Source organism: Galeopterus variegatus, unplaced genomic scaffold, assembly GCF_000696425.1.
Source record: "Galeopterus variegatus unplaced genomic scaffold, G_variegatus-3.0.2 Scaffold3184, whole genome shotgun sequence".
NCBI classification, from domain to species: domain Eukaryota; kingdom Metazoa; phylum Chordata; class Mammalia; order Dermoptera; family Cynocephalidae; genus Galeopterus; species Galeopterus variegatus.
This window is the reverse complement of record NW_007729295.1, coordinates 133,345-161,010: the sequence shown is the minus strand read 5'-3', so window position 1 is coordinate 161,010 and position 27,666 is coordinate 133,345. Positions and strand designations below refer to the sequence as shown.

Sequence of the window (27,666 nt, the reverse complement as noted above, 5' to 3'; positions counted from 1 at the left end):
GTAACTCCCATAGGCTTTCACAGGTGTTGACATAATTTAACATTTTAAGGTGGCAGTGATAAATGGATTGGGTGAATTATATCTCTTTTGGGTCAAGCAGTGCGATGCAGTGAAAGGAACTTTAAAGGCAGACAGACTTGGGTTCAAAACTCAGTTCTCCCACTCAATAGTTTTGTGACCTTGGAAGGTTATTTAACCTTTCTGAGCCTTAGATTCCTCATGTGTAAAGCAGAGTTAATAATACCTGTTTCACTGGACTGTCACCAGGATTAAGTAAACTAATACATATAAAGCTCCTACGTCTTTGCTTGTCATAAAATAGATGGTGGTGGTGGTGGTTGTGGTCATTATTCGAGCATTGAAAAATAATGGTTGTGTAGCAGCAGTATGCTAGGCCTGAGGTTAGGGAGAAGTCATGGCGTCTACCTTCAGGAGTCTAATGTGATAATTCAAAAAGTTGTTCCTGGTAAAATATTTGATAGGGAAACTGACTCTTGGTTGCAACTCGCACATGAAGACACCAGCAGTGCCCTTGACAGTCCTTCTGTTTGTCCCAGGATTACTCTTCCAAGAGGGGAAATTAGTATTTGTTGAATGCCACTATATGATAGGTATTTTTCACAAACACAATCTCATTTCCACCTATAATGTTCCTATGAAATCAATGTTGTTATTTACATTTTACAGATGGCCAAGAGCAGATAGATTATCTAAGTGACAGATAGACCTAGGTTCAAACCCAAGTCTTGTCTGCCTTCAAGTTTTCTATAACCTTCCATCACATTCTCTTCCACTATTGAAACTGTTTGACAGTTTGTGAATGTAACATGAAAAACACTTTAAGCCTTTATCCAAAAATGCTGGCATGAGAAGACTTCTTGAAGGCGTGTTCTAAGGGGGGATAAAGGAGGGAATTTTTAAAGGCTTTAGGAGAAGAGGTCAGCCAAAGTCTAGCTTCTGTCAGGAACAACTGGCCAAAAACCAAATTCTTAATGTGGTTTCACAACCACTCTTTGGGCAATTTGGACTTATGAAAATGGATGAGGAGGCAGTTGGGAACTGAGGTCTTGAGCAAGAGGCTGGGACAGCTCCTAGGGACAAGGACAGGCAAAGCAGAGCAGTTTTAGTCTTTCAGAGTGTCCTTCACTGACATCTGGGATTCTTCTTAATCCAGATGCAAAAGTTCACAAATGAAGGTCATTGCTTCTGGTTCTGCCCACTGCTGCATAGCAGAACGTGGCTACAAAGAGAAATCTTGTTTGTCCAGATTGTGTAATGTTCCCACCAGTGTTTGCAGTTGTGATGCCTAATGAAAAAAGCACTGCTCCTGGCACTGGCAAACATGGACAACCACCTAACCTTTAACCTGTCTTACCTGTTCCTTCTGTGCAGCTAGCATTAGGTGATGTGGAAGCAGTTTGTGCAGAGTAAAAGCACTAGTTAAATATTACATATAATGCTAATATTAATAAGAATATTTGGGTTAAGATTTCTTGTAGTAGGGGGATTATGATATGCCTCATGTGTTTGATCAGAAGAGGAGAAGGCTAGTGAGTTAAGCAGATGCAGCAAAAAACAGAAACTGATTGGGGGAGGGAAATACTTCTCTGTAGAAAGATCTAAATTCCTGTTGGGAAGGATCAGATGCCAGCTAATTTCTCGTTTGCTTTCTTGTTAAAACTGGAGAATTGAGAATTAAATTTAAGAAATAATCCTATTAAAGACCCTAGAAGATAAACTTGTTTGTTTCAATCTGCTATTGAGGTAGGCTGCTATAAGAGATTCTAAGCCATTATTGTGCCTTAATGCAGTAGATTATAAAGAAATATAGAACCATCTGCTTTTTAGCTAACTTTATTGAGAGTATATATTTGGGATCCTTCTTGTATTTGACTTCCTATTCCTTCCATTTTAAATTCTCATTTTAGACAATTAAGAGGATTTATCGAAAGTGTCAGGGCCGGCCTGGTGGCGCACTGGAGAGTGCGCCGCTTGGGAGCGTGGCGGCGCTCCCGCCAAGGGTTCGGATCCCATGTGGAGACCGGTTCCTGCTCACTGGCTGAGCACCGAGGGTTGCGATCCCGTTGCCGGTCCCCGGTGCGGGCGCAGAGGGTTGCGATCCTGTTGCCGGTCAGTAAAAAAAGAAAGTGTCAAAAGTTTGTGGCAATTGAAATCTACTATTTCTAAATTATCAAGGATAAGGGCCACGCAAAGAGCTATTTGTTAGCTGTCTTGAGCTATCTTGGAGCTGGACTTATTGTTCTTTTTGTTTTTTCTTTTTTTAAAAGATGACCGGTAAGGGGATCTCAACCCTTGGCTTGGTGTTGTCAGCACCATGCTCAGCCAGTGAGCAAACCGGCCATCCCTATGTAGGATCCGAACCCGTGGCCTTGGTGTTATCAGCACCGCACTCTACCGAGTGAGCCACGGGCCGGCCTATATTGTTCTTTTTGTATTAAACCTTTGGATTCTTAGGGAGTGTGTGTTTAACTGTGGGCTGTCAGCCTCTCCAGAAGGCAGTCCTGAGATCAAGACAAGAAGCTGCATCTGGTGTTGCAGACCTGATGTGGCATGTATGGAGAGTTTGTGTGGAACAAATAGGAAGGATGTTGTCATCTAGCCTTGTCGTTCACACATATTATTTAGCTCAATCAGTGGTTTAATAGGCACTGCCTATGCCCAGTGCCACGAAATAATTTCAAAATAAAGTAGAAGTAAAATATGATTTTTTTCACTGAGTGGTACGATTTTAGGAACAAAGAGCTGGAGAGTTACTTTAGCTATGTGGAACCCTGAAGCAACTTGTGAGAGTTGCTGGGGAATAATTCACTGAACTAAAACTTTCTTGATATACAAATGAAGAACTACTGGGTTTAAATTACTTTAAGTTGTACTTAATTTGAATCAAACCCACCCTAAATGAAAGAAGTATGACTCCATGTAGGTTGTAATTGAATTAGTTTTTCAGTCATGGCCTTTGGTTACAAGGACTTTCAACTATGTGATGTCATATTCCCCTGATTAGAAATCAGTATTACACCATCAAATTTCATTTTCATTTTTAGCTTTTAAACATTTTTCTTTGTCTACTTTACTTTACTATTGTTTAGTTACCAAATAAGATTTTGATTTTTTGCATCAAATAGTTAAATCTATAATAATTAGACAAAAACTTAGTTTTGATGTTTCTACATCGATTAATTGTAAAAGTTTGTTTTTAGTGTAGCTGAAAATAGGGTCAAGTTTTTTTATTAAAGAAACATAAATTTTCTATTTGGTAGATTTTCTTCAAAAAGGTTCCAATGGCTGGATGATTTTCCCATGAAACTCACCATGTTTTTCTGAATGGCTTCTTCTGTTATCGTGTAGAATATAATCATGGAATCACATTCATGTTATAATAGTCTATATAAAGCATAGAAGGGAAAACAAATTTCCTGAATTAAAACATAAAGAACCTTATAATTAGTAGATAAAAATTACATCACTGGATCCCAGTATTACTCTTTATTTTAGAACAAATATTAGCTCTAGAAAACTAGTAAATTAATTCATTATATTCTACTCTATATGATCAATCTCAAAAGTATGTGATCTCACCATTAGTGAATGAAAATATGTATCTCCATAAATAGTCTGAATTTCACAACTGTTCCATTTTATACCAGCTATTCTAACCTACCAAGTACTGTCATTTTTTTCAGTTCTAATCAAGGCAATAAATCCCAACAAATAACCAGCCCTTAAAAATAAGAATGTAATTCACTAATTCATAAATTATTGTCATCGTTGTTCTCTTATATGAACTTTATCTCATATTATCTGTGAGTATCATTTCACCAAAGTCTGGTCTCAGGGGTCCTATATATATAGAAATAATATAAAAACCAAACTGAAATTCTTCCAGAAAATACTTCAAAATAATTTGGTTTTTTTACATTCGTAATTATCTATTTATAGTTAAAGAAAATATAATAAAGCATAGGTTCATTTTAATGTCAATAGTTATAAATTCAAAAATGCTTTTCTGTTATTAGGTTGTTTACTATGTCTTTGGCTGATACAACAAAAACAAGTATAGATGAACATTTCCCCAGTGTGGGATTAGAAAACAATAGGAAGTCTGCAGAATGCAAGATAAGCCCAGGCACAGGTGATTTTTCAAGGAACAGTAACACCTCCGAAAAGAGTGTTGATTATAGCAAATCTCAGTGCTCCTGCAGAAGCTTAAGTTCTCACTATGATTATTCAGAAGACTTTCTCTCTGAATCTTCAGAAACAGCTGTTAAAAAAAATTATTTAGAGCATCATGTGGTAAAAGAAAAGGAGAAGGAGAAGAAAAAGTACATTTCTAAAATCTCGCAACCTAAAGGTAAGAAGCAAAATTTCCTAACCAAGACTGAATTTCTGGTTCTAATGGCATTATTGTTTAATGCACTGGTATCTGAAGTGGTTCATATTTAGTTTTATTGTTTTTCCTTATTGTAAATGTGTCTTACACGTGAACTTTTATAGAAGGAATTAGGAAATAGCGAAATTAAGAATAATTACAAAATAGCAGAAGGGCTTAAAATGTAAAGACTAGTCCTTGCATGGCTTAGCTACTGGAGCCTACTAGTGAGGTTAGTTCCCTTTTTAGTTAACAGGTGGCATTGTTAGAGAGTACAACAATACTTGGATTTCACTGGCTTCTTGCCTTTCATCCCAGCTGAAGAATCAATGTTTGAATCATCAATGAAATTTAAATACCTTTCTCTTTGCCACAAGAGGATGCTCTCCAAGTCTGGTGAGGCATATTGGCAAAGACAATCTTTTTATTTATTTATTTATTTAATAATTTATTTTATTTATTGAATCAAAATCGATTATACATATTTTGGGGGTTGAACATTAAGATATGTTGATTAAATCAGTATTACTAGCATATATATTTTTACAAATCGTAATTATTCTTTATGCCCCTTGTCCAACCTCTCCCCTTTCCCCATTCCCTCCCCACTTCCCTCTCTAATTGCCCTAGATTTCTTCTCTCCTTCTGAGAATAATGATTACTCTGTTAACTTGTTGCCTAGATGATCTGTCCAATGCTGAGAGATGTGATCAGGTCCCCCAATATTATCATATAGCAGATGCTTCTTTTGTCACTCTGAAATGGGTTTTGTGGAAAGAGACATCCTCTTCTTTTCTTTGTCTCTGCTGGTGACTCTTCTTGTATGAATGCACTCCAGAGGTTGGCGAACAATCTGCGTGGTGGCTGCGGTGTCTAGCCACTGTTGCAGCAGCCATGGTTATTGTGGTGGCTGTGGTGGGCCACCCACGTGGAGGCGCTGTTTTTGGCATGCTCCTTGGCACTGGCAGTATGCCTGGTTGAGGGGTGTGTTTGGTCCCCTTCTCCATGCCTCTGGTCCCTGGGCAGAGCCCAAGGCACTGGCGCCATGTGCCTGGTTGTGGGAGAGGGGTCCAGTCCCCTTCTCCATGCCCCAGTACCGTGGGTGGGCCCCGAGGCGCTGGCTTGGTGTGCCTAGTTGTGGGAGAGAGGTCCAGTCCTGTTCTCCATGCCTTAGGTCCCCAGTGGGCCCTGAAGTGCTGGCTCAGTGTGCCTGGTTGTAGGAGAGAGATCCAGTCCTCTTCTCCTTGCCCCTGGTCCCCAGACAGGCCCCAAGGTGCTGGCATGGTGTGCCTGGTTGTGGGAGGGTGGTCTGGTCCCCTTCTCCATGCCCCAGTACCGTGGGTGGGCCCCAAGGCGCTGGCTCAGTGTGCCTGGTGGTGGGAGAGAGGTCTAGTCCCCAACTCCATACCCTGGGTTTCTGGGTGAGCCCCAAGGCGCTGGCTCAGTGTGCCTGGTTGTGAGAGAGAGGTCCAGTCTCCTTCTCCATGCCCCAGGTCCCCCATTGGGCTCCAAGGTGCTAGTGTGCCTGGTTGTGGGTGGGGGGTCCATGCTTCAGGTCCCCAGTTCTGGCCCCAACGCACTGGTGCAGTTTGCCTGAAGGTGGGAGTGGGGTCCGGTCCCCAGATCCAAGCCTCCAGTTCCCAGGCAGGCCCCAAGGTGCTGGTGGTGTGCCTGGCCCAGAACTAATTTTTTGTCCTTTGCTTCTAACACAGAGGAACTTCCTGTGGGAACCAGTACTTGAACTGTGTGGTTGTTTAAATTGCTACTTTGCTGCTGTTTCCCTAGGGAAGGCTTTTTGTTCAGCTCAGGGTTTAATGGTTGACCTTATAGGTACTTCTGGCTCTCCAGAGACACGGTAGATCTGTGTTTTGTAGAATCTCTGATCTGGGCCTGAGTTTTTTCATCAAACTGCACCCCATGCAATTCTGTATTCCCGACCAGTCTCCTCTGAGTGGTCTTGTGCTGATTGGGGGGCAGATCAGCTGTCCTTGCTTTACCCCAGTGTTCCCCTGGTGGGCCTGTCTTGCCCACCACCCGTGCTGCAAACACTTCCCGTGGGACGGACCCTGCACTGGTCCCTTGGGATGACTCGCCGGCTTCTGAATGGCTCCCTTTTTTCAGTTGTTCTGGCTCCTGCTCTTGTGTGTGGATCCACGTGAACCCTATTAGTGGTCTTGCTGTCCTGGGGGCCGCCGAGGCCCTCTCCCCTTCCGCCTCCAAGTAACTCCATCCGAAGGGCACAGCTGCGGCTTCCCCCAGCTCCTGCTCCATGCGCTCAGCTCGAGCCTTGAAGCGGCTGCGGCCCGAAATACTCAGAGCAGCTTTTTCTTTCTCTCATTGTAGTTTCTCCCGCCTTCATGAACTCCGTAGGTCTCTCCTCCTCTTCCCCTGAGCTCCGGCGTCCCCGGCTTGGCTGATGTTTCGTTTTTATAGCTGTAAATTGGTTGATTTGTGGGAGAAAGTGACACTGTGGACCGTCTATTCTGCCATCTTGATTGGATCTTTAAAGACAATCTTTTTAAACAGAGATAGTTCAAAAGGCTGTTAATAATGTCATTTCCTTGTGGATTTTAAAAGTGCCAATTCCATCAACTCCTAACTGTTCAAATTGGAATTAGCCTTGTGATATCCTTGGTCTTCTCCCTCCCTTCCTCCCTGCCCAGACTGTAGTTACTTCCTCCCATTTTAGGTAACCTTGAGCTTCTAAGTATTCCTTATGTAGAAATAGCCAGAACTCTTTTCCGCTGTGACCATCAGAGAACACTCAGTCAACAGTTTGAAAATATTTAATTAAGAGCCTACTATTTATGGGACACATCTACCACTATCATGTTTACCCAGGATCTTTCACCCCAACCTGCTATTACCAGGTGTGTCCGGGACACTTTATGCTCCTGGAATATCTAGAATCTTCAGTTCCTCTTCTTCCTAGCTGTAGAGCAGGGACTCCTCATCTAAGACACATATCTGTAAACCCCATGAAATTCTACGCATTTTTTGTGTCCATGTGCATTTGTGAACTTTTCTAGGGAGAGGACCCATAGCTTTCATCAGATTCTCAAAAGGTTAAAAGCCTCTTTTCTAAAGAGGTAGGAGTCCTACACCCACTGGTGAGGCCCAGGGAGAAGACAAAAAGTCCAGTATCTTCTCTCACAGTGGAACTATATCAAAAGAAGTCTGTTTGTGGCATTTGAAAATGATTATCACAATGGAACAGCATCGTGGTTTAGTCCTACAATTAATTACATAATCCCTTTTCCACATTTGAAATTTACAAATCTCTGAAAACTCAACATTTTTCATATCTTTGTCACCAGAATTGATTTGGCAACAAAAATCTTGTTTGAACTGATATGAGACTGATCTCTATTTTATTTAGTGTAAATACTCATATATTTCACTAAAAAAATATTGTCTGATTAAAGGGTACTGTCCCAGACCCTACTGAAAGAACTATGGAAAATACCATATATGCACCCACCTAAAAAATAAAACCCCAAAAATTCTGAAACAGTCTGATCCCAAGGGTTTCTGATAAGGGATCATGGATCTGTACACTGTATTTATATTGATTCTAAGCTTTTATGGGCATGCAAGAAGGCAGTTAGCATTTATAGAATTATTTCTACAAGAAACAAACTGAATTTTGAGTTCTAAACACCTTATAATATAGCTTTTTAAAATTGATTTCTCATTTATTCTACAAATATTTATTGAGTCCCTTATGCAGGATACCTGTTCATAAACTGGGAGCAACCTGAATTAATTCAGTCACTTCACAGGAGACTAGAACCCTAATTTCATTATCTGGAAAAGTGAAAGGTTTGCTCTTACTTGGTTATCCTTTTGTGTATTAATACTCTGACATTATTTTAAATAAATCTTGCATGCATCTGTAACTCAAATTTTATATGTCCCTGAGGACCCTTGCCCAGTGTAACAAAACACTAATTGCAACATCAAGCTTTGTCACAGAATGATAAAGTATTTCCTTATTTTTTTCTTTTATTCTTTTGTTCCCATAATAGTTCATGTTTGGCAAATGTTTGCCAAAGTAATTTAAGCAGCCAGTAATTTGATCCACCCTAGGATAGTATAATTCTAACCCATAGCAAAGAGAAGTGATGTTTTAGCCAGTGCACCTCCTTCTCAAGTGCATGTTCAATTTCCGTTATCTAAAGTAGATCTCTGACCCTGAGGGGCTGGTAACACTGGATTAGAAACCACCAATATAGACCCAAAATTCACTAAAGAATAGTAACATCAGAGATTATTTTCAATTCCCATTTTAGTAAATTTATGAAAGCAAAGTCTATGGCAGAAAAACATTTCGTAGACAAAAATTATAAGGATGAAATGAGGACTTCAACTCCATAGGATTTTTGCTTTGGTCAGACTTTGGGTATTTACTTAAATCATGGCACATAGCAAGCAATGTATTTCTACAATTTGCTTTTCAAAAATTGATTATTTCCTTCTTTTGTAAAAAATGCACTTTCACAACTCTTTGAATTATATAGCCTGTTAATTAGAAAATTGCTTCCTTGATGTACTTTGTCAGTACAATGCCAAAACATGTGATAATTATTCAAAACATTGTTATACCAAAAAAGAAGTTATTTTATTGCATTCATATACTTGGATACCTTTTGCCCTGTTGTTCTTGGTCATATATGGGTAGAAGACCTAAGGTAGGGTTAAAGAGACACCTTCTCTAACAGACTAGCAACAGAAACTACTGAGAACAGAAAGGCAAAAGCCCTTTGAACCTTTTCTTTACCCTGGTCCTTGGAGGAAGTGGGTCCATCATGTCTTTTGAGGTTCATGTCTTTCACAGTGTAGACCCAGAAGAGAAAGAGAAGAAAGCGAGGGGAGGCAGAGCCAGTACAGTGAGTGGGAACATGACTCCGGGGCAGCAGAGCCAGAGTGAAGGTGTGGAGGAAGTGCGAGAGTAACAGAATGGGACAATGAGACCAAAGGGGGCAGTGACCATGAGAGGGAACCAGGCTGAGGCCAGGGAGGAGAGGAAGAAGGAAACAGCATGGGCAGAAAAGTATAATAGGAAACAACAGAGCTTTAAAAAGGAGGAGTGGGGTGGGGGGGAGCCTGGGGGATGGGCCTTGGAAGGAAGGCATGCTGGGACAGGATGAGCTTTCGGGGAAGTGGTGGGTGTCGGGACTCTCCTAGAACGGCTCAGCAGAGCACATGTCTGTAAGTAATGTGAAGTGTGCCTTTTTGAATAACTGTGGAATTATATATGTTTTTTGGTTAATTTGAGAGAGTGTTTTAGCTCGGTCGTTTAAAAATTAGGCATCTTAAGAGTAGTTTAATCATTCAGCTAAATCTGCCTTATTGTGTGAAATGGGATTGACATTATAAATTATATCATCCTTATCATGTGGAAGTTCAGGATAATGAGACAAAAAATCATTAAGGATTAAACCCTATTTCAGTTTTCCATAACTTTTATAGTTATATAAGTATGCAAGATGTATATAGTATGCATTTGTTGTATACCACTCAAATGCAAATGGTATATTTACCTTTCTGAAGCAAACAAACCTGGCTCATCCTCTCCTACCCACCCTCTAGGCTAGACAAGAAATTCGATCTCAGTTCTGTTTAAGGAATGGGAGGAGTATGGGGGTGGGGGTGGGGGACTCACACAGATAAGAATATTTGGGGAAGGACCTCTGGTCCTTTATCTTCATCACTTATGTGCTACTTGTCCAAGCCCATGCGATATTTAAAAGGCCAACCCCTCTCCTTTTTAAAGCATCCATACACACTGTACACATTGCAACTCCTGGGGCCTTGGCCAGAGCTCCCATGGCCATGGTGTTTTGTCTCCAGGCACCTCCATGCTACCTGTGCCCTCCTGTCACTTGAGCATGTCATGGGAAGGGGACATAAGCCTCCATTGCCCATGGAACCCACCACTCCTCACCTTCTAGTCTCAGGGAAATCCCTCTCTCCTCCAGGTCAGAATACCCAAGAGCAGGAAGGCATGACAAGTTGGGGAGTTGAGTTCAGTCATGCTGGCTGTGGCACAGAACATGTCAGCCCCTGTCTACCCCTATTTTCAGCCATCCTAATCCACACTGCCTGGGTCTTGGACTTCCCTAGCCAGGGCCCAAGTTGTTAAAGTGTCTGGCCTCAACACACCCACAGACACCTCTTTACCAGCCTTCTAGGAGGTGTCCCAGAGGCCACCTGCTCTGCCTTCCACTTCTTAATGTGCTCAAAAGCCTACTCTAAAATACTCGAATATTCAACCATAGACCCTGCTAAACTATTGTTCCTGGTGGGAAAATAAATACCCGCAAAGGCATAGTTGCAGAGTCCATCAGTTATTGATGTGATACTGATACTGTGATTGTTGTAAAATCGTGTGGTCTGTCATAGTCATGATTCAAATCCTTTATCCCCAGAAAGCATGCTTTGTTTCTGTGGGTTCATTGTTTCCATCGCAGGTACAATTGCTTTCCCACCACCTAGGCCAAACATATTAAGCCATGTTTCAGATGATGTGTCCACACTTGAGCCAGTAGCTTAAGATTAGACTCCAGTGACAATGGCCACTAAGTGCCCTTCTCTTTCCAAATGAGGACCAGACTCTTTCAGGTTTTAGAATCCAGTTCCAGTCTTTCTTTTTCAGAACATAGATATACTGATATGTACACATGCACACATACATATATTTACATAGACAGATGCACACATATACATATATATTGTACAAGTGCACACACTTATGAGAAGTAGCATAGACGCGTAGACAGTGGGTCCTATCTCATCACTTACTAGCTGTGTGCCCATTGACAAGTGACGTCTGTAGGCATCAGTTTACATTTAAAATGGGACAGTAGTAAAATGGTGTTACACATACATTTAACATACTCAAATTCAATTATATTGGTGCTAAGTATAATGGTTTTTTTTAGGTATTTTTTGTTTCAAAGACTCCTGAACACATGCCAACTACTTCATTTAGCAACCAGCCAAAGTAACAGAAGGAGAAAAACAAAGTAACAGAGGAAAAATTGGCTGCATTGGATTTTTTGAGAGATGAAATACACACACAGGTACATATGTATATGTGTGTGTGTGTGTGTGTGTATATATATATATATATATATATATATATATACACATTAAACAACTTAATGGCTTTTTAAGCCTCATTTTGAATATATTAGATCTTGACATTGAGCTCTCACATTACACTACTACTCTAATTACGTTATAACATATTGCTGAAAGGATTATATCAGATAATCTATATAAAGCATTTAGTTCAATGCCTAACATATGATAAGCACTTAGTAAATGTTGGTTATGGATTTAAGTACAGCTTTTATAATAGAAATCTAAGTATAGGTTTTAGAGTCAAGGAAGACCTGGTTTTCAATCCAATCTGTGTCATTTCATGGCTATGTAACCTTATACAACTGACCTTTAAAAATTGTATTAAATGAGATATCTGTGTATAAAATATCTATCCTAAAGCATAGGCACTCATTAAATGTTAGTTCTTTCCCCTTCTAGTTATACTTATGATTGTGTATGTATGTAAATATGGGGGGAGGGTATTCTACATATGTGCATTTGTGTGTGTGTGTGTGTGTGTGCGTATATTACTAGTAATAAACTGGAGTATCTGTTTACACAGGCCAGAAGGAAATCTCAGCTGAAAAAAAGCACACCTGGAATACATCATTTTTAAGTTCTCAAATCAATATGATTACCCAAAGAAGAGATGCTGTGGCTCATCGAATACTCTCAGCAAGGCTTCATAAGATTAAAGAACTAAAAAATCAATTAGCTGATATACATCGTAAATTGGAAACCATCATCATAGAAAACCAATTTTTGAAACAACTTCAGCTGAGGCACTTGAAAGCTATAGGAAAATATGAGAATTCACAAAATAATCTACCTCAAATTATGGTTAAACATCAGAATGAAATAAAAAGTTTAAAGCAGCTACTTAGGAAATCCCAGGAAAGGGAAAGAACTGTATCTAGGAAACTTAGAGAAACCGACAACAAGTTACTGAAGACTAAAGATGCCTTGCAGGCACTGCAGAAACTTTCTGAAGACAAAAATCTTGCAGAAAGGGAAGAACTTACTCATAGATTGTCTATTCTTATGACAAAAATGGAGGAAAATGACAAAAAAATACAGGTCTGTATTTCAGAGACCTAGAAATTTTACATTTCCAGAATTAATACTGAGTGGGGGTGCACATTAATCTTATTTGCCCCCTCTATAATGCAGCATTACAAGCTGCTTTGCTTGGCCTGCCACACTAAACAATTATGTTGTCTAATGGCAGGCAGGGGCAGGGGGAAGAAAGAGGTTAGACGGAAAAACAGAAGCTCTCAGAATGGAAATGTCTGTTCTGTGGTAACAAGCAAGAGTTCATTCTGTGGCTAGGCAAATTTACCTGGAGATGACCTTTTCCTAAGACAGCACAGCTACCAGTGTCAGGGGCATTTTTTCATGTGCTGAAAAGGTTCCATTATGCTGTGCAAAACTTCTCTCCGAAATCAGTGGTCTACTATAAACTGTTTATTAAAAGGCTACTTCCCTAAAAATCTAAACAGTGTATCTGTTCAGTGCCTTCTTTTGTATTCTCCCTCATCGGTTTGGCCAAACATTACCAAATAGACATTTTTAGTTGTTTTAGAGATTGGAATTTTTCCCAGATAATGCTCTGGGAAAAGGGAAGGAAAAAGAATTCAAATAATTGAAAAAAATGAATGGATTGATTTTCCTTAATAGTACATGGTTGTCAAAAACCTGGGGATTACATTATAAGGGATGATTTGGGAGAAGGCCCTGATCCTACTGAGAATTCTGCCTATTTTACATTAGATAGTTTTGGTTACCAGGAACATAAATATAAGTGGAATTAATTTATTATTTACTTCTTTTATATTTGATGGTGAGGCAAGTACAGTGTTTTCTATGATCTTTAAAGTAAGGAAATATCAAGTTCATTTCATTCATGTTATTATCTCAGTTATTCTGTAGGTAAAATTTTCTATTTTCAAAGGGAATTTTTCACATAAAATGGATATGTGAGGTACAGAAAATAGTGAGCACCCTCATTTTTTGTTCTTGTATACCAAAATTATATTATTTGGCCTTTTAAGTAATATTGGACCCATCTTAGCGTATGTCTATCATGTAAAAGTAAATTTATTTTTATCTCATCTACATATTTTTATGTATAAAAGTTTAAGTAGTCCATGTTTTTATATCTATAGACAAAACCAAAACTAATTCAAGAACTAATTAACTATTTTCTTGGCTATCAGAAGCACTTACCAAGTATGGGAAATTTCTGTTTGGTTGTAGGGCATTTGGTGGGCACAATGTTTTGTGGCCCAAAACGTGCAGGTATTTTTTTTTAATATTAATATTTTAGGGAGTAGGATTTTTAGTGATTATTTCATCCTTTTACCTTTCCATGTTTTCCATTTTTCCTTAATTGGAAGTATTAATGTTATAATGGGGGAAACCCCATTTTATGGAGGAAAAAAATAGTATACCAATTAGCCAAGCTTTCTGTCAAAGTCTGGATCAAACAGTTCTCCAATGACATAGTTCTCATTCCAGAGAGCAGGTGGGTATGAGTATAGGTGGTTATATCGTCCATCAGTGTGGTGTGAGTCCTCTTAGAACTTTCACTGTGTGTTATCTGGAAGTCACTGTCCGTGATGTGTGACACTGAACAACACTTTAGGGAGAGAGGCTTGAAAGGATTTTAAGGAGTACCCTATGCAAAGATAGAATAGTTAGAATAGTTACTTAGAATAGTTCATTTGGGCAGAACTGCTTAGGTTTTGTTTTAAAGTATGACAGTGGTTATGTTTATTAACTTTACAAATTTTTTTTATCAAATTCCAGAGTGTGTGAAAACATTGAGCTCAAAACATATTTATTCTCTAGAGCTCAGATCTGAGATTTGGGGGCTTTTATTTTTTTCTGGTTATACTTAGTTCTAATGTGTGTCCCTTGTATAAGCCATTCACTAAAATTGTATTGAAAATTTGCACTTCTCATAAATGTAATTAGTTCTGTTACAATTGAAGTTTTTAATAATGCCAAGTTGGTTATAGAATAGTTGAAATATTTATGTTTTCAGAGCTTGGAAAAACAACTGAGGTTAAACAGTAGAGCCTTTAGTCGGCAGTTGGCAGTTGAAAATGGGAAGACTTTAGCAGCTCAAACAGCTACAAAGACTCTACAAGTGGAAGTAAAATGCCTTCAACAAAAACTCAAGGTATTTCTTTTAAAGCGAAATGTAAAATAGTGAAATTCTCTTTCCCAAAGTATCAGAGCTACTTATGCTTATTACAACTTTAAATTATTTCACTTCATGAATATGTTTCTCAAGTTTGTTTCCTACAATCATATGAACAGATAGAGGATCTCCAATTATTGGAATGAGTTAATATGGTGAATATGTACTATACTCAGAAAAATTAAAGCTCTGTTCTATTCATTAAAAAGACTTCTTGCTATCATTTTTATTTCATCACAAATAATATCATTGTATTTTGTTAACATTTTAATGCAACTCAAAATAAGTTTTTAAATCTAAAAATTAACTTACAACATTGTAATATTTAGGGTAAATTTTAATGGCCCATAAATTTAAAGTTTTGCTTGCAAATATGTTTGTAAAACTGTCTTTTAAAGTGTATACACTGCTCTAAAAAGAATTTTTAAAATATTTATTTTTTCTTACTTCTTGCTATCTTTCTGCTTTCAAGATTTCTAAAATGTCCAACAATTTAGAAAAGCCAGATAAGACACTTAAGAAATAAGCTTTTTCAAGGTTCAACTAATAAATCTTAAGCTTGATTCTTTAAGACAAGGATCTTTTATAACAGGTAGGGAATTTAGATTTCCCAGGAGACTTGAGATCACTCAGAGGCAGAGGAAGGATATTGGGGGGGGGGGGCAGAATGGAGGTAAATTCCCCCTTAATAAAGAAGGGAAAAGGGTTTTTTTAGTCCTTTTTTTCTTACTTCTTGCTATCTTTCTGCTTTCAAGATTTCTAAAATGTCCAACAATTTAGAAAAGCCAGATAAGACACTTAAGAAATAAGCTTTTTCAAGGTTCAACTAATAAATCTTAAGCTTGATTCTTTAAGACAAGGATCTTTTATAACAGGTAGGGAATTTAGATTTCCCAGGAGACTTGAGATCACTCAGAGGCAGAGGAAGGATATTGGGGGGGGGGGCAGAATGGATGTAAATTCTCCCTTAATAAAGCAGGGAAAAGAGTTCTTCTAGTCCTTTTTTCTCTGGAGTTTCAGAAAACTTCAAAAAGAATATGCCAGAAAATGGGCATAGTTATAGCAACCAGCTTAGAAATCTAACAGAAGAGGCTTCAAAACCCACTGATCAGTGCAAACACACATCGAGATAAAATCAGGGAATTTTAAAATTTTGTGCTTCTTTATGCAGACATATGAATATAAATAGTATATAGCCATTAAAAACCCATCTTTGACAGAAGAAATGCTTAATAGTTAATGAAAAGAAAGGTACAAAATTTTATATACAGTCAAATGAAAAGAAAGTTACAGAATTCTATATAAAGTAAGATCCAAGCTTATTTTTAAAAAAGAAAAGTAAATGTATCACACAATGGATTTCTATGCATCTATAAAAAGAAATGAGGAATCTTTCTATACTGCTATGGAGTAATCTCCAGGATACGTTGGTAAGTGAAAAAGGAAGGCAGAGGAAAGTGTAGTATGCTGCCACTTAAGAAAAGGGGGATAATACAAATATATCCATATATATTTGCTTATGTTTAAAAAAGAAAAACAGGGCTGGCCCGGTGGCGCACTGCTGCAGTGCGCTGCTAGGGAGCGCAGTGGCGCTCCCGCCGAGGGTTCGGATCCCACATACAGACCGGTTCCCGCTCACTGGCTGAGCGAGGTGCAGGCGCAGCACCGAGGGTTGCGATCCCGTTGCCGGTCCTGGTCCGGTACGGGCGCAACACTGAGGGTTGCGATCCGTTGCCGGACACAAAAAAAGACAAAAAGGAAAAAAAAAAAAAGAAAAAAGAAAAACAGTAATAGAATAACAACAAAAAGGAGGTAAGGAATAGGGTAGATGGGACAGTTATAAAACCTTTTTGGTAGATTTGACTTTGGAACCACATACATACTTTAAATAATTATGAAGCAGATTAAATGTAAAAAAAATGTAAAAGCTGTGCCTAAAAATACAAAATAATATGAACTTAACTGTGTATTCCATTGGTGGCATAATGTCACAGAGAGAAACCATTCCAAGTAACTTAAAACACATTAATTTCATTGCATGTGCCTAGTGAGATACACTGTAAGGACAAAAGAACTTCACAAAGAAATCTTAAATTGTTTTTAGTAATGATATTGTTGGTGGTAGTGTTGATACTGTTATTTTGAGACTGTTGGCTGTATCCCGTGGGATAAAGCACATGATGAATAACATTGGTGTCGTTGAGAAATGGGATTTGGGGGATGGAAGAAAGAAAATACAGAAATGAGATACAGTCAGATAAAAATCCTGTAGTCCTGATTTTGATCTGAAATGAAAATATGAATATTTGATGTATTTCATCCTTAAAAACAAATACATGTTTTCAAAGTAGCCAACTCAGTGGCAATGAATCCCCTAGTACCCAGATTATGGTCTTCAAATTCCATATCCCGCTAAAAGAACCAAGGCTCCTTAAAAAAGTTATAGGTCTGGTGCATGAAATATAGTAGATGAGCTTGGGACATATTGTCATACAAAAGCAAAAGAAACTATCAAGGACTATTACGGTAATATCAAAAGGACTAAGACACCATCTAGAAAAGGTTCTTACTGGCCAAAGATGGGGCAATTTGAAGATCAATAAAGGTGACTGCATGGATTGAAACTTATCAAATGAATCCAAGAGTTCATAATGATACTTAAAAAAAAAAAAAACCTCAGTGATTAGTCACTTTTGGTTTTTTTTGTTTTTGTTTTTGTTTTTGTTTTTAAAAGATGACCAGTAAGGGGATCTTAACCCTTGACTTGGTGTTGTCAGCACCATGCTCACCCAGTGAACTAACCGGCCATCCCTATATGGGATCCGAACCCGTGGCCTTGGTGTTACCAGCACCACACTCTCCCGAGTGAGCCACGGGCTGGCCCGATTAGTCACTTTTGGAAGACACTAGGGAACCAGCACACTATTTTGAAAACTGGTAAATAAAGGGGAAAAAAAACATTTATTTTTATCTTTTCTATATGAACTGCTCCTCAGAGTAACCAAATTTTTTGTGAGAGGCTAAAATCCTCCTTATAAAAGCATTCCACTTAATAATAAAGAAAGAATGATAGAACTAGAATATCACTATTTTGGAACTCCTAGTGAATTAATACCTCTCATCAATGATCAGCAATAGCTACTAGCATCACAAAAGAGAAACCACAAGACATGCACTTCCTGACAGATGTATACACCAATACCTACGGAGTACTCATGCTGAAGAATCAGACCCAAATCTGATTACACACTGAGCTCTTGCTACCAATTTAAAAGAAACATAGGGGCAGAGGCACGGGATGCAGGATACCACAGGGATGCAGTCAGCAGCATCAGACCGTGGGAAACTACGTCACACACAAACCAGTTTCCACAACAAATAAACAGCAAAGCAGAAAAAAAGACTGGTGTGGGAACCTATAGATTAAAAGACACTAAGAGACATATTAATCAATCACAATGTTTTGGACCTTGTTTAGATCCTAATTCAGATAAACTTTAAAACAATTATAGGACAATTGGGAAAATGTGAAATGAACTGGGGTTTTTTTGCGGGGGGGTTAGCAGCTGGTTGGTGCAGGGATTCAAACCCTGGACCTTGGTGTTATCAGCATCACACTCTACCGAGTGAGCTAACCAGCCAGCCCAAATTGAATATTTGATGATATTAAGGGTTTGTTATTGATGGGGCGGGGGGCGGAGGTGGTGATATTGTGATTAGGTTTTAAAAGGGATGCCCTTGTCTGTTATAGATACTAAAATATTGACAGATTAAATTATAAAATATCTAGGACTTGCTTCAAATAATCCAGGGCTAAAGAGGGGGGTCAGAGAGGGTGGGTGTATAGAGGAAACACACAGGTCATGAACTGGCTGTTCAGTCGGGAAGCTGGTTCATGGGATCATGGAGGCTCACTGTGCTGTTCTCTCTACTTTTGTATATTTTTAATATTTCTGTAATAAAAGTTTTTCAAGGGAAAAAATAAGAAAATTACATATTTTATGCATTTTTTAAAAAGTAGAAATTGTTAGATCAAGAATGTGGGCTGAATGCATGCTTTTTGTCCTTTCACCAAAACCCCATGGAAATGAAAGAAAACATGTTTTGTTTTTTTTTTTTAAAGATGACCGGTAAGGGGATCTCAACCCTTGGCTTGGTGTTGTCAGCACCACGCTCAGCCAGTGAGCAAACCGGCCATCCCTATATAGGATCCGAACCCGGGGCCTTGGTGTTATCAGCACCGCACTCTACCGAGTGAGCCACGGGCCGGCCTAGAAAACATGTTTTTAACATAACAATCCAACACCCCAGAAAGGATACCACAATTGTACCAGATTTACCAAAGAATTTCTGAAAGATAAAAAGCATGGTTTTTTCAACTGATGGAGAAACCAGACATGGACCGTCACAACCTAAAATATGCACAGGTTAAATTCTGGAGAAGTTAATGGGAACACGGAGAGAAGCCCCAAGTTCAGAATCAACAGAGGTGAACAGAAGGAGTAAGTGGAGATGCTCGTCGGACTTGAGTCAACCAGGGAGGGAGCTTTTAAAACTCCATTGCCCAGGCCGCACCCGCTCCTGTGAAATCAGCATCTCCAGGGTGGCACCACCTAAATCGCACTCACTGATGGGGAAATATGGGTCTGACTTGGGCTGAGAAGGCATTGTTCATTCACTCTGGCCCACAGCTGTTGACAATTATAGACTATGTCTAACTTCCTTTCCACCAAAACCTCTGTGGAAAGATCAGTAAAGAACTACAAAAGAAAATAGACACTCAATAGCAAAGAAAACTGGGGCAAGTCATCAGCAAACAATAGAGATTTTGGTAAAGGTTTTAAAGACTAAAAGTGGGTGGAAGCATTTACATGGATGATGTGGAGCAGGAGCCACAGCAGGAGAGGCTTGCATAGGTATTTGTCTAGTCCCAGGCAGCTGTGGAGGACAGGGCTGAGGAGAACAGGAGACTAATTCACCAACCTCACCCACCACCCTCCTCCTTGACAGCATGCATTGCATTTACCACTAGGTGAAAAGTCTGTGGTTCCCCCCCTAGAAAGTGAATTAATTGCTACAGGAGAAATGGGGCTGTAGTGTAAATGCTGGTGTCCCAGGGTAAGGCCCTTTAAAGAGACTGTTCTGGAATTTGGGAGGTACCCAGCCAAACAACTCTCCTCAAAGAGAAGCCTTGCAGCTAGCAAGTGTCACTGATTTACACAGAGCCAGTCTGCCTTCCCACTTCCACCTAAAAGAGCAAGTACATAAAATAACTAATCTAGACCTTCGTTCTTCCATATGTCCAGGCAACCAGATCTATAAAGAAAACCAGCATTATGAAAGAAAACAAAAATAACAAGCAGAACAGTTGACCCTGTAGGTTTAGTTTAATATCCCAGATAGAAGATAATGTATCCATAAAATATGAGGTTATGAAATGGAAAAATCAGAAAACAAATAAGTGAAAATTAAAATATGATTGCCATTCCCTGTCCTGCACAGATGTACAAAGAAATATATGTATGTGACTGCTAGTATATGAAAGTCAATAGAAGAGCTGGAAGATAAAGAAAATCTAGGGATATTGAGGAAATCTGCCTAAACAAGGGCCGAAGACAGAGAGATGAAAATACCAGAAGAAAAATAAGACACAGAGAATATGTTACACAAACTAATTTAAAACAATCAGTATGTCGTTTCCCATAACTCAGTCCATTAAACCCATGGCCTATTGTCAATAGTTCCTTCCGGTGCATTGAGGATATATACCCACCGTCCCCCAGTCCTGTTTCCTCTGGAGAAATGAGGCTGCCTTTATGCTTCACCTCCATGGTCATCCCTAGTACTGATCCAAGTGGAAAAGGAATAGAAACTTTAAGGATGTTTTGGAATCCCAACTGCTACTGTTACTATACTGCATAAACTTAAGTAACTTAAGAAATGAAAGTGTTGGGGCTGGCCCGGTGGCGCACTGGATAGTGTGCCGCTTGGGAAGCGCGGCGGCGCTCCCGCCCGAGGGTTCGGATCCCACATACAGACCAGTTCCCGCTCGCTGGCTGAGCGAGGTGCGGGAGCAACACCGAGGGTTGCGATCCCGTTGCCGGTCCCGGTCCAGTACGGGGGAGACACTGAGGGTTGCGATCCATTGCCGGACACGGAAAAAGACAAAAAAAAAAAAAAAAAAGAAAGAAATGAAAGTGTTAATTTTGTTCCCAAATATACAATTTGGGCAGGCTTGACAGAGACAGCTCATCTCTGTCCCTCTCGGCATCAGCTAGGGTGGTTCAAAGGCTAGGGGCTGAAATTATCTGAAGTCTCACTCACATGTCTGCAGTTGGTGCCAGCTGGCAGCTGAATTGTTGGCCAGAATTCTATATACAACTTCTCCATGTGCTGCCTCGCAACTTGGTGGCTGGGTTCCAAGGAGCAGAATGGAGACAGAGAGAGCACCAGGCAGAAGCCATGTTGCCTTTTGTGACCTAGCTGTGGCAGTCACATGGCATCACTTCTACCTCACTCTATTCATCAAGGCAGTCCAAGCCAAACTCCACCTCTCGATGGGAAGTCCCAAGGTTCTGGAAGAGCATATGGGACCAGAAATGTTGTTGTATTTTAGGAAAATACAATCTGCCACATGAACATAGTCATTATTGCTTGATCTTGGGAGGATCTGGTCCCAAAGATCAAATTTTCTTTCTGTACCTTGAAACTCACTTTCATAGTCATCCAACACCAAGGTTTAGGCCCATTTCTGGAGTATGGGCTGAAGTAAGAGGATGGATGTCAGCCTTCCACAACCCCCAATGAGGTACTGCAACCCCAACTTACATCCAGGATACAGTCTTACTCCTGCCAAGAGTGTCTCTTAAGACATTGCTTTCTATCTAATTTTGGGAAGCCATCTATGCTGACCTTAATATGGTTCCACACCATGACCTAACTTCTCATTTAAAATTGACTTGATACCCTTTGAGCTTGTGAGTAGTCTTTCTTGTGAGCATTTCACAAGCATTCCACGAGCATTCCTAGCTATGGATTTTTTTTTTCTTATTTTTTCTCTTGATTACCTGATTGATCTCAACCACACAAGTATCCTGGATTGTGTTCCAAACCTGTTTTCTTAGACTTTTGGCCCAGCTCTGTTGTGGGTACCCAGACTTGAACCTCTGTTCCAGCCTGAAGGAGGACTGTCTTTCATGTTGCTTCCTCTGGATGCCAACCATCCCTGGGCCAGCTGCTTGTCAGTCAGCAGCTTTTGATCTGCCTCCTTCCTGCTTTCTGCTGCTGATCTCATGAGTGTCCAGACCAGATCAAAACATAGAATTGAATATTTCAGATAATCAAAATGTGCCCTTCTGATGACTTATCTGACTGATGAGTTTCTTTTTTGTTTGTTTTACTTCTTAATATACATTGTGGTTGATTTTCATGCTCCTTTACCCATTCCTCGCCACCCCCTCCCTTCTCCCCCCACCTCATGTTTGTTCACAGTTCAAGGAGTTTTTATGGTTACTCTCTCTTCTTCCCCTGCCCCCCGCCACCCTTGATTTGTTTGTTTATTTATTTATTTTTAGCTCCCACAAATAAGTGAGAACATGTGGTATTTCTCTTTCTGTGCCTGACTTTTTTCACTTAATATAGTTTTCTCTAAGTCCATCCTTGTTGTTGTGAATGGTAGTATTTTGTTCTTTTTTATAGCAGAGTAGTATTCCATTGTGTAGATATACCACAGTTTCCTTATCCAGTCATCCGATGATGGACATTTGGGCTGGTTCCAACTCTTGGCTGTTGTTAATAGACGTGCAATAAACATTGGAGTACAGGTATCCCTTCGGCATGATGATTTCCATTCCTCTGGGTATATTCCCAGCAGTGGGATAGCTGGGTCATATGATAGATCTATCTGTAATTGTTTGAGGAACCTCCATACCATTTTCCATAAAGGCTGCACCATTTTGCAGCCCCACCAACAGTGTATGAGAGTTCCTTTTCCCCTGCAATGTCGCCAGCATGTATCATTCTCAGTCTTTTGGATGTTAGCCATCCTAACTGGAGTGAGATGGTATCTCAAAGTGGTCTTGGTTTGCATTGCCCAGATGCTGAGTGAGGTTGAGCATTTTTTCATGTGTCTGTTGACCATTCATATATCTTCCATTGAGAAATGCCTATTCAGCTCCTTTGCCCACTTTTTAATTGGGTTATTTGTTTTTTTGCTGTAAAGTTGAGTTCCTTATATATTCCGGGTATTAATCCTTTGTCAGATGTATATTTTGCAAATATTTTCTCCCACTCTGTTGGTTGTCTTTTTACTCTGTTGATTGTTTCTTTTGCTGTGCAGAAGCTTTTTAGTTTGTTTTAATCCCACTTGTTTATTTTTCCTATAGTTGCCTGTGCTTTTGGGGTCCTATTCATGAAGTCTGTACCCACTCCTACTTCCTGGAGTGTTTCCCCTATGTTTTCTTTAAGATGTTTTATTGTCTCAGGATGTATATTTAATTCTTTAATCCATTTTGAGTTGATTTTAGTATATGGTGAAAAGTATGGGTCTAGTTTCATTCTCCTATACATGAGTATCCAACTTTCCCAGCACCACTTGTTGAAAAGGCAGTCTCTTTGCCAGTATCTAGCTTTGCTGCCTTTGTCAAAGATCAGATAGTGGTAGGCATATATATTGATTTCTGGGTTCTCCATTCTATTCCATTGATCCATGTGTCTATTTTTATGTCAGTACCATGCTGTTTTGATTATTATAGCTTTGTAATATAGTTGAAAGTCAGGTAGTGTTATGCCTCCAGCTTTATTTTTCTTTTGCTCAGGATTGCTTTGGCTATGTGTGGTCTTTTGTTGTTCCATATAAATGTATGGGTACCTTTTTCCATCTCAGAGAAAAATGTCATTGGAATTTTGATGGGGATTGCATTGAATCTGTAGATCACTTTGGATAATATGGACATTTTCACAATGTTAATTCTTCCAATACAAGAGAATGGGAAATCTTTCCATCTTCTTGTGTCCTCTTTAATTTCTCTCAACAGTGGTTTGTAGTTCTCTTTGTAGAGATTTTTCACATACTTGGTCAGCTTTATTCCTAAGTATTTTATTTTTTTTGGTGGCTATTGTAAATGGGCTAGCTTTCTTGATTTCTTTTTCTGCATGTTCACTGTTGGAGTATAGAAATGATACTGATTTTTGTGTGTTGATTTTGTATCCTGCAACTTTGCTGAAATCATTTATCAACTCTAGGAGTTTTTTATAGAGGCTTTAGGCTGTTCAACATATAGGATCATATCATCCTCAAACAGGGACAACTTGACTTCGTCCTTTCCAATCTGGATGCCCTTTATTTCCATCTCTTCTCTGATTGCTCTGACTACTACTTCCATCTCTTCTCTGATTGCTCTGACCAACACTGTGTTGAATAGGAGTGGTGAGAGTGGGCATCCTTGTCTAATTCCTGTTTTTAAGGGAAAAGCTTTTAGCTTTTCCCCATTCAGGATGCTACTGGCAGTGGGCTTATCATATAAGGCTTTAATTATGTTGAGATACTTTCTGTCTGTGCCTAACTTGTAGAGAGTCTTTATCATGAAAGAATATTGAATTTTGTCAAATGCTTTTTCAGCATCTATAGAGATGATTATATGGTTTTTGACTTTGCTTTTATTGATGTGGTGTATCACATTTATTGATTTGCAGATGTTGAACCAATCTTGCATCCCTGGGATGAATCCCACTTGATAATGGTGTATAATTTTGTGTATGTGTCGCTATATTCTGTTAGCTAGTATTTTATTGAGGATTTTGCATCTATATTCATTAAGGACATTGGCCTGTAGTTTTCTGTTTTTGATGCATCTTTATCTGGTTTTGGTATCAGGGTGATGTTTGCCTCATAGAATGAGTTTGGGAGAATGGCCTCTATTTCAAAGTTTTGGAACAGATTGTAGAGAATTGGTATCAGTTACTCTTTGAAGGTTTGTTAGAACTCTGCAATGAACCTGTCTGGTCCTGGGCTTTTCTTTGTTGGGAGCCTTCTGATAACAACTTCAATATCTTTTATTGTTATTGTTCTGTTCAGATTTTATATATCTTCTTGGCTCAGTTTTGGTAGTTTGTATGCATCTAGAAATTTATCCATTTCCTCCAGATTTTCAAATTTGTTGGCATGTAGTTGTTTATAGTAGTCTCTAATGATTCCTTATATTTCTGAGGTGTCAGTTGTAATATCAACTTTTCCATTTCTGATTTTTGTTATTTGGGTCTTCTCTCCTCTTTGTTAATCTTGCTAAAGGTTTGTCAGTTTTATTTATCTTTTCAAAAAACCAACTTTTTGTTCCATTGATCTTTTGTATTGTTTTTCAGGTTTTTATCTCATTTAATTCTGTTCTCATCTTAATTATTTCTTCCCATCTACTAACTTTAGGTTTGGATTGTTTTTGTTTTTCTAGATCTTTAAGGTGAAGTGTTAGGTTATACCATCTTTCCATTCTTCTCAAGTAAGCATTTAATGTGATAAATTTCCCCCTTAATACTGCTTTTGCAGTATCCCACAGGTNTTTGTATCCTGCAACTTTGCTGAAATCATTTATCAACTCTAGGAGTTTTTTATAGAGGCTTTAGGCTGTTCAACATATAGGATCATATCATCCTCAAACAGGGACAACTTGACTTCGTCCTTTCCAATCTGGATGCCCTTTATTTCCATCTCTTCTCTGATTGCTCTGACTACTACTTCCATCTCTTCTCTGATTGCTCTGACCAACACTGTGTTGAATAGGAGTGGTGAGAGTGGGCATCCTTGTCTAATTCCTGTTTTTAAGGGAAAAGCTTTTAGCTTTTCCCCATTCAGGATGCTACTGGCAGTGGGCTTATCATATAAGGCTTTAATTATGTTGAGATACTTTCTGTCTGTGCCTAACTTGTAGAGAGTCTTTATCATGAAAGAATATTGAATTTTGTCAAATGCTTTTTCAGCATCTATAGAGATGATTATATGGTTTTTGACTTTGCTTTTATTGATGTGGTGTATCACATTTATTGATTTGCAGATGTTGAACCAATCTTGCATCCCTGGGATGAATCCCACTTGATAATGGTGTATAATTTTGTGTATGTGTCGCTATATTCTGTTAGCTAGTATTTTATTGAGGATTTTGCATCTATATTCATTAAGGACATTGGCCTGTAGTTTTCTGTTTTTGATGCATCTTTATCTGGTTTTGGTATCAGGGTGATGTTTGCCTCATAGAATGAGTTTGGGAGAATGGCCTCTATTTCAAAGTTTTGGAACAGATTGTAGAGAATTGGTATCAGTTACTCTTTGAAGGTTTGTTAGAACTCTGCAATGAACCTGTCTGGTCCTGGGCTTTTCTTTGTTGGGAGCCTTCTGATAACAACTTCAATATCTTTTATTGTTATTGTTCTGTTCAGATTTTATATATCTTCTTGGCTCAGTTTTGGTAGTTTGTATGCATCTAGAAATTTATCCATTTCCTCCAGATTTTCAAATTTGTTGGCATGTAGTTGTTTATAGTAGTCTCTAATGATTCCTTATATTTCTGAGGTGTCAGTTGTAATATCAACTTTTCCATTTCTGATTTTTGTTATTTGGGTCTTCTCTCCTCTTAGTTAATCTTGCTAAAGGTTTGTCAGTTTTATTTATCTTTTCAAAAAACCAACTTTTTGTTCCATTGATCTTTTGTATTGTTTTTCAGGTTTTTATCTCATTTAATTCTGTTCTCATCTTAATTATTTCTTCCCATCTACTAACTTTAGGTTTGGATTGTTTTTGTTTTTCTAGATCTTTAAGGTGAAGTGTTAGGTTATACCATCTTTCCATTCTTCTCAAGTAAGCATTTAATGTGATAAATTTCCCCCTTAATACTGCTTTTGCAGTATCCCACAGGTTTTGGTATGATGTGTCATTATTTTCATTAGTTTCAAGAAATTTTTGATTTCCTGTTTAATTTCTTCTTGGACCCATATGTCATTAAGTAGAATGTTGTTTAATTTCCATGTGTTTATATAGTTTCCAGAGTTTCATTTGTTATTGATTTCTAATTTTAATCCATTGTGATCAGAAAAAAATACATGGAATAATTCCAGTTTTTTTTAATTTGTTGAGACTTGCTTTGTGACCTAACATGTGGTCTATCCTGGAAAATGTTCCATGTGCTGATGAGAAGAATGAATCTTCTGAGGTTGCTGGGTAGAATGTTCTGTAGATATCTGCCAAGTCCAATTGACCTAAAGTGTTGTTTAGATCTTGTGTTTCTCTATTGCTTTTTTGCCTAGATGATCTGCCCAGTGTTGAGGTCCCTGGGGTGTTCTGGTCCCCTACTATTATGGTATTAGTGTCTATCTCATTCTTTAGGTCTAATAGTGTTTGCTTTATAAATCTGGCTGCTCTGATGTTGGGTGTGTATATATTTATGATTGTGATGTCTTCTTGATGGATAGATCCTTTTATCATTATGTAGTGACCTTCTTTATTTATTTTTATGGTTTTTGCTTTAAAGTCTTATCTGATATAAGAATAGCTACTCCAGCTCGATTTTCATTTCTATTTGCATGATATATCTTTTTCCATCCTTTCATTCCTAGTCTATCTGTGTCTTTACAGGTCAAGTGAGTCTCTTGGAGACAGCATATTGTTGGGTCCATCTTTTTAATCCAGTCAGTCAGTTTGTGTCTTTGAATGGGGAATTTAATCCCTTTACATTTAGAGTTATGATTGAAAGGTGTTGATTTACTTCTAGCATTTTACTGATTTTTGTTTAGATGTCTTAAGTACCTTTTGTTCCTTTATTTCTAATTTTCTGTTTGTCTTTTGTATTTGTTGGTTTCTTGGGGTGATAGATAAACTATTTTTTTCTCTTTTGTTAGCACTTTTGTTTTGCTGGTAGGTATTGTTCTTTCTTGAATATTCATGGCAGTGATGGTTGTTTTTGTGGTATCAAACCCA

At 38.7% G+C, this 27,666-nt stretch overlaps 1 protein-coding gene across 1 annotated transcript in view; it reads left to right on the top strand.

Annotated features, from left to right (window-relative positions):
* Positions 1 to 1,676: 1,676 nt before the first annotated feature.
* The window catches only part of LCA5L (Leber congenital amaurosis 5-like), a 39,027-nt gene continuing 13,037 nt past the window's right edge, over positions 1,677 to 27,666 (top strand). Inside the window, exons 1-4 of the mRNA XM_008584236.1 lie at positions 1,677 to 1,764; positions 4,038 to 4,372; positions 12,063 to 12,577; positions 14,547 to 14,684. Of these exons, the coding sequence (XP_008582458.1) occupies positions 4,048 to 4,372; positions 12,063 to 12,577; positions 14,547 to 14,684 (978 nt within the window). The 5' untranslated portion in view covers positions 1,677 to 1,764; positions 4,038 to 4,047. The remainder of the gene's footprint in view (positions 1,765 to 4,037; positions 4,373 to 12,062; positions 12,578 to 14,546; positions 14,685 to 27,666) is intronic.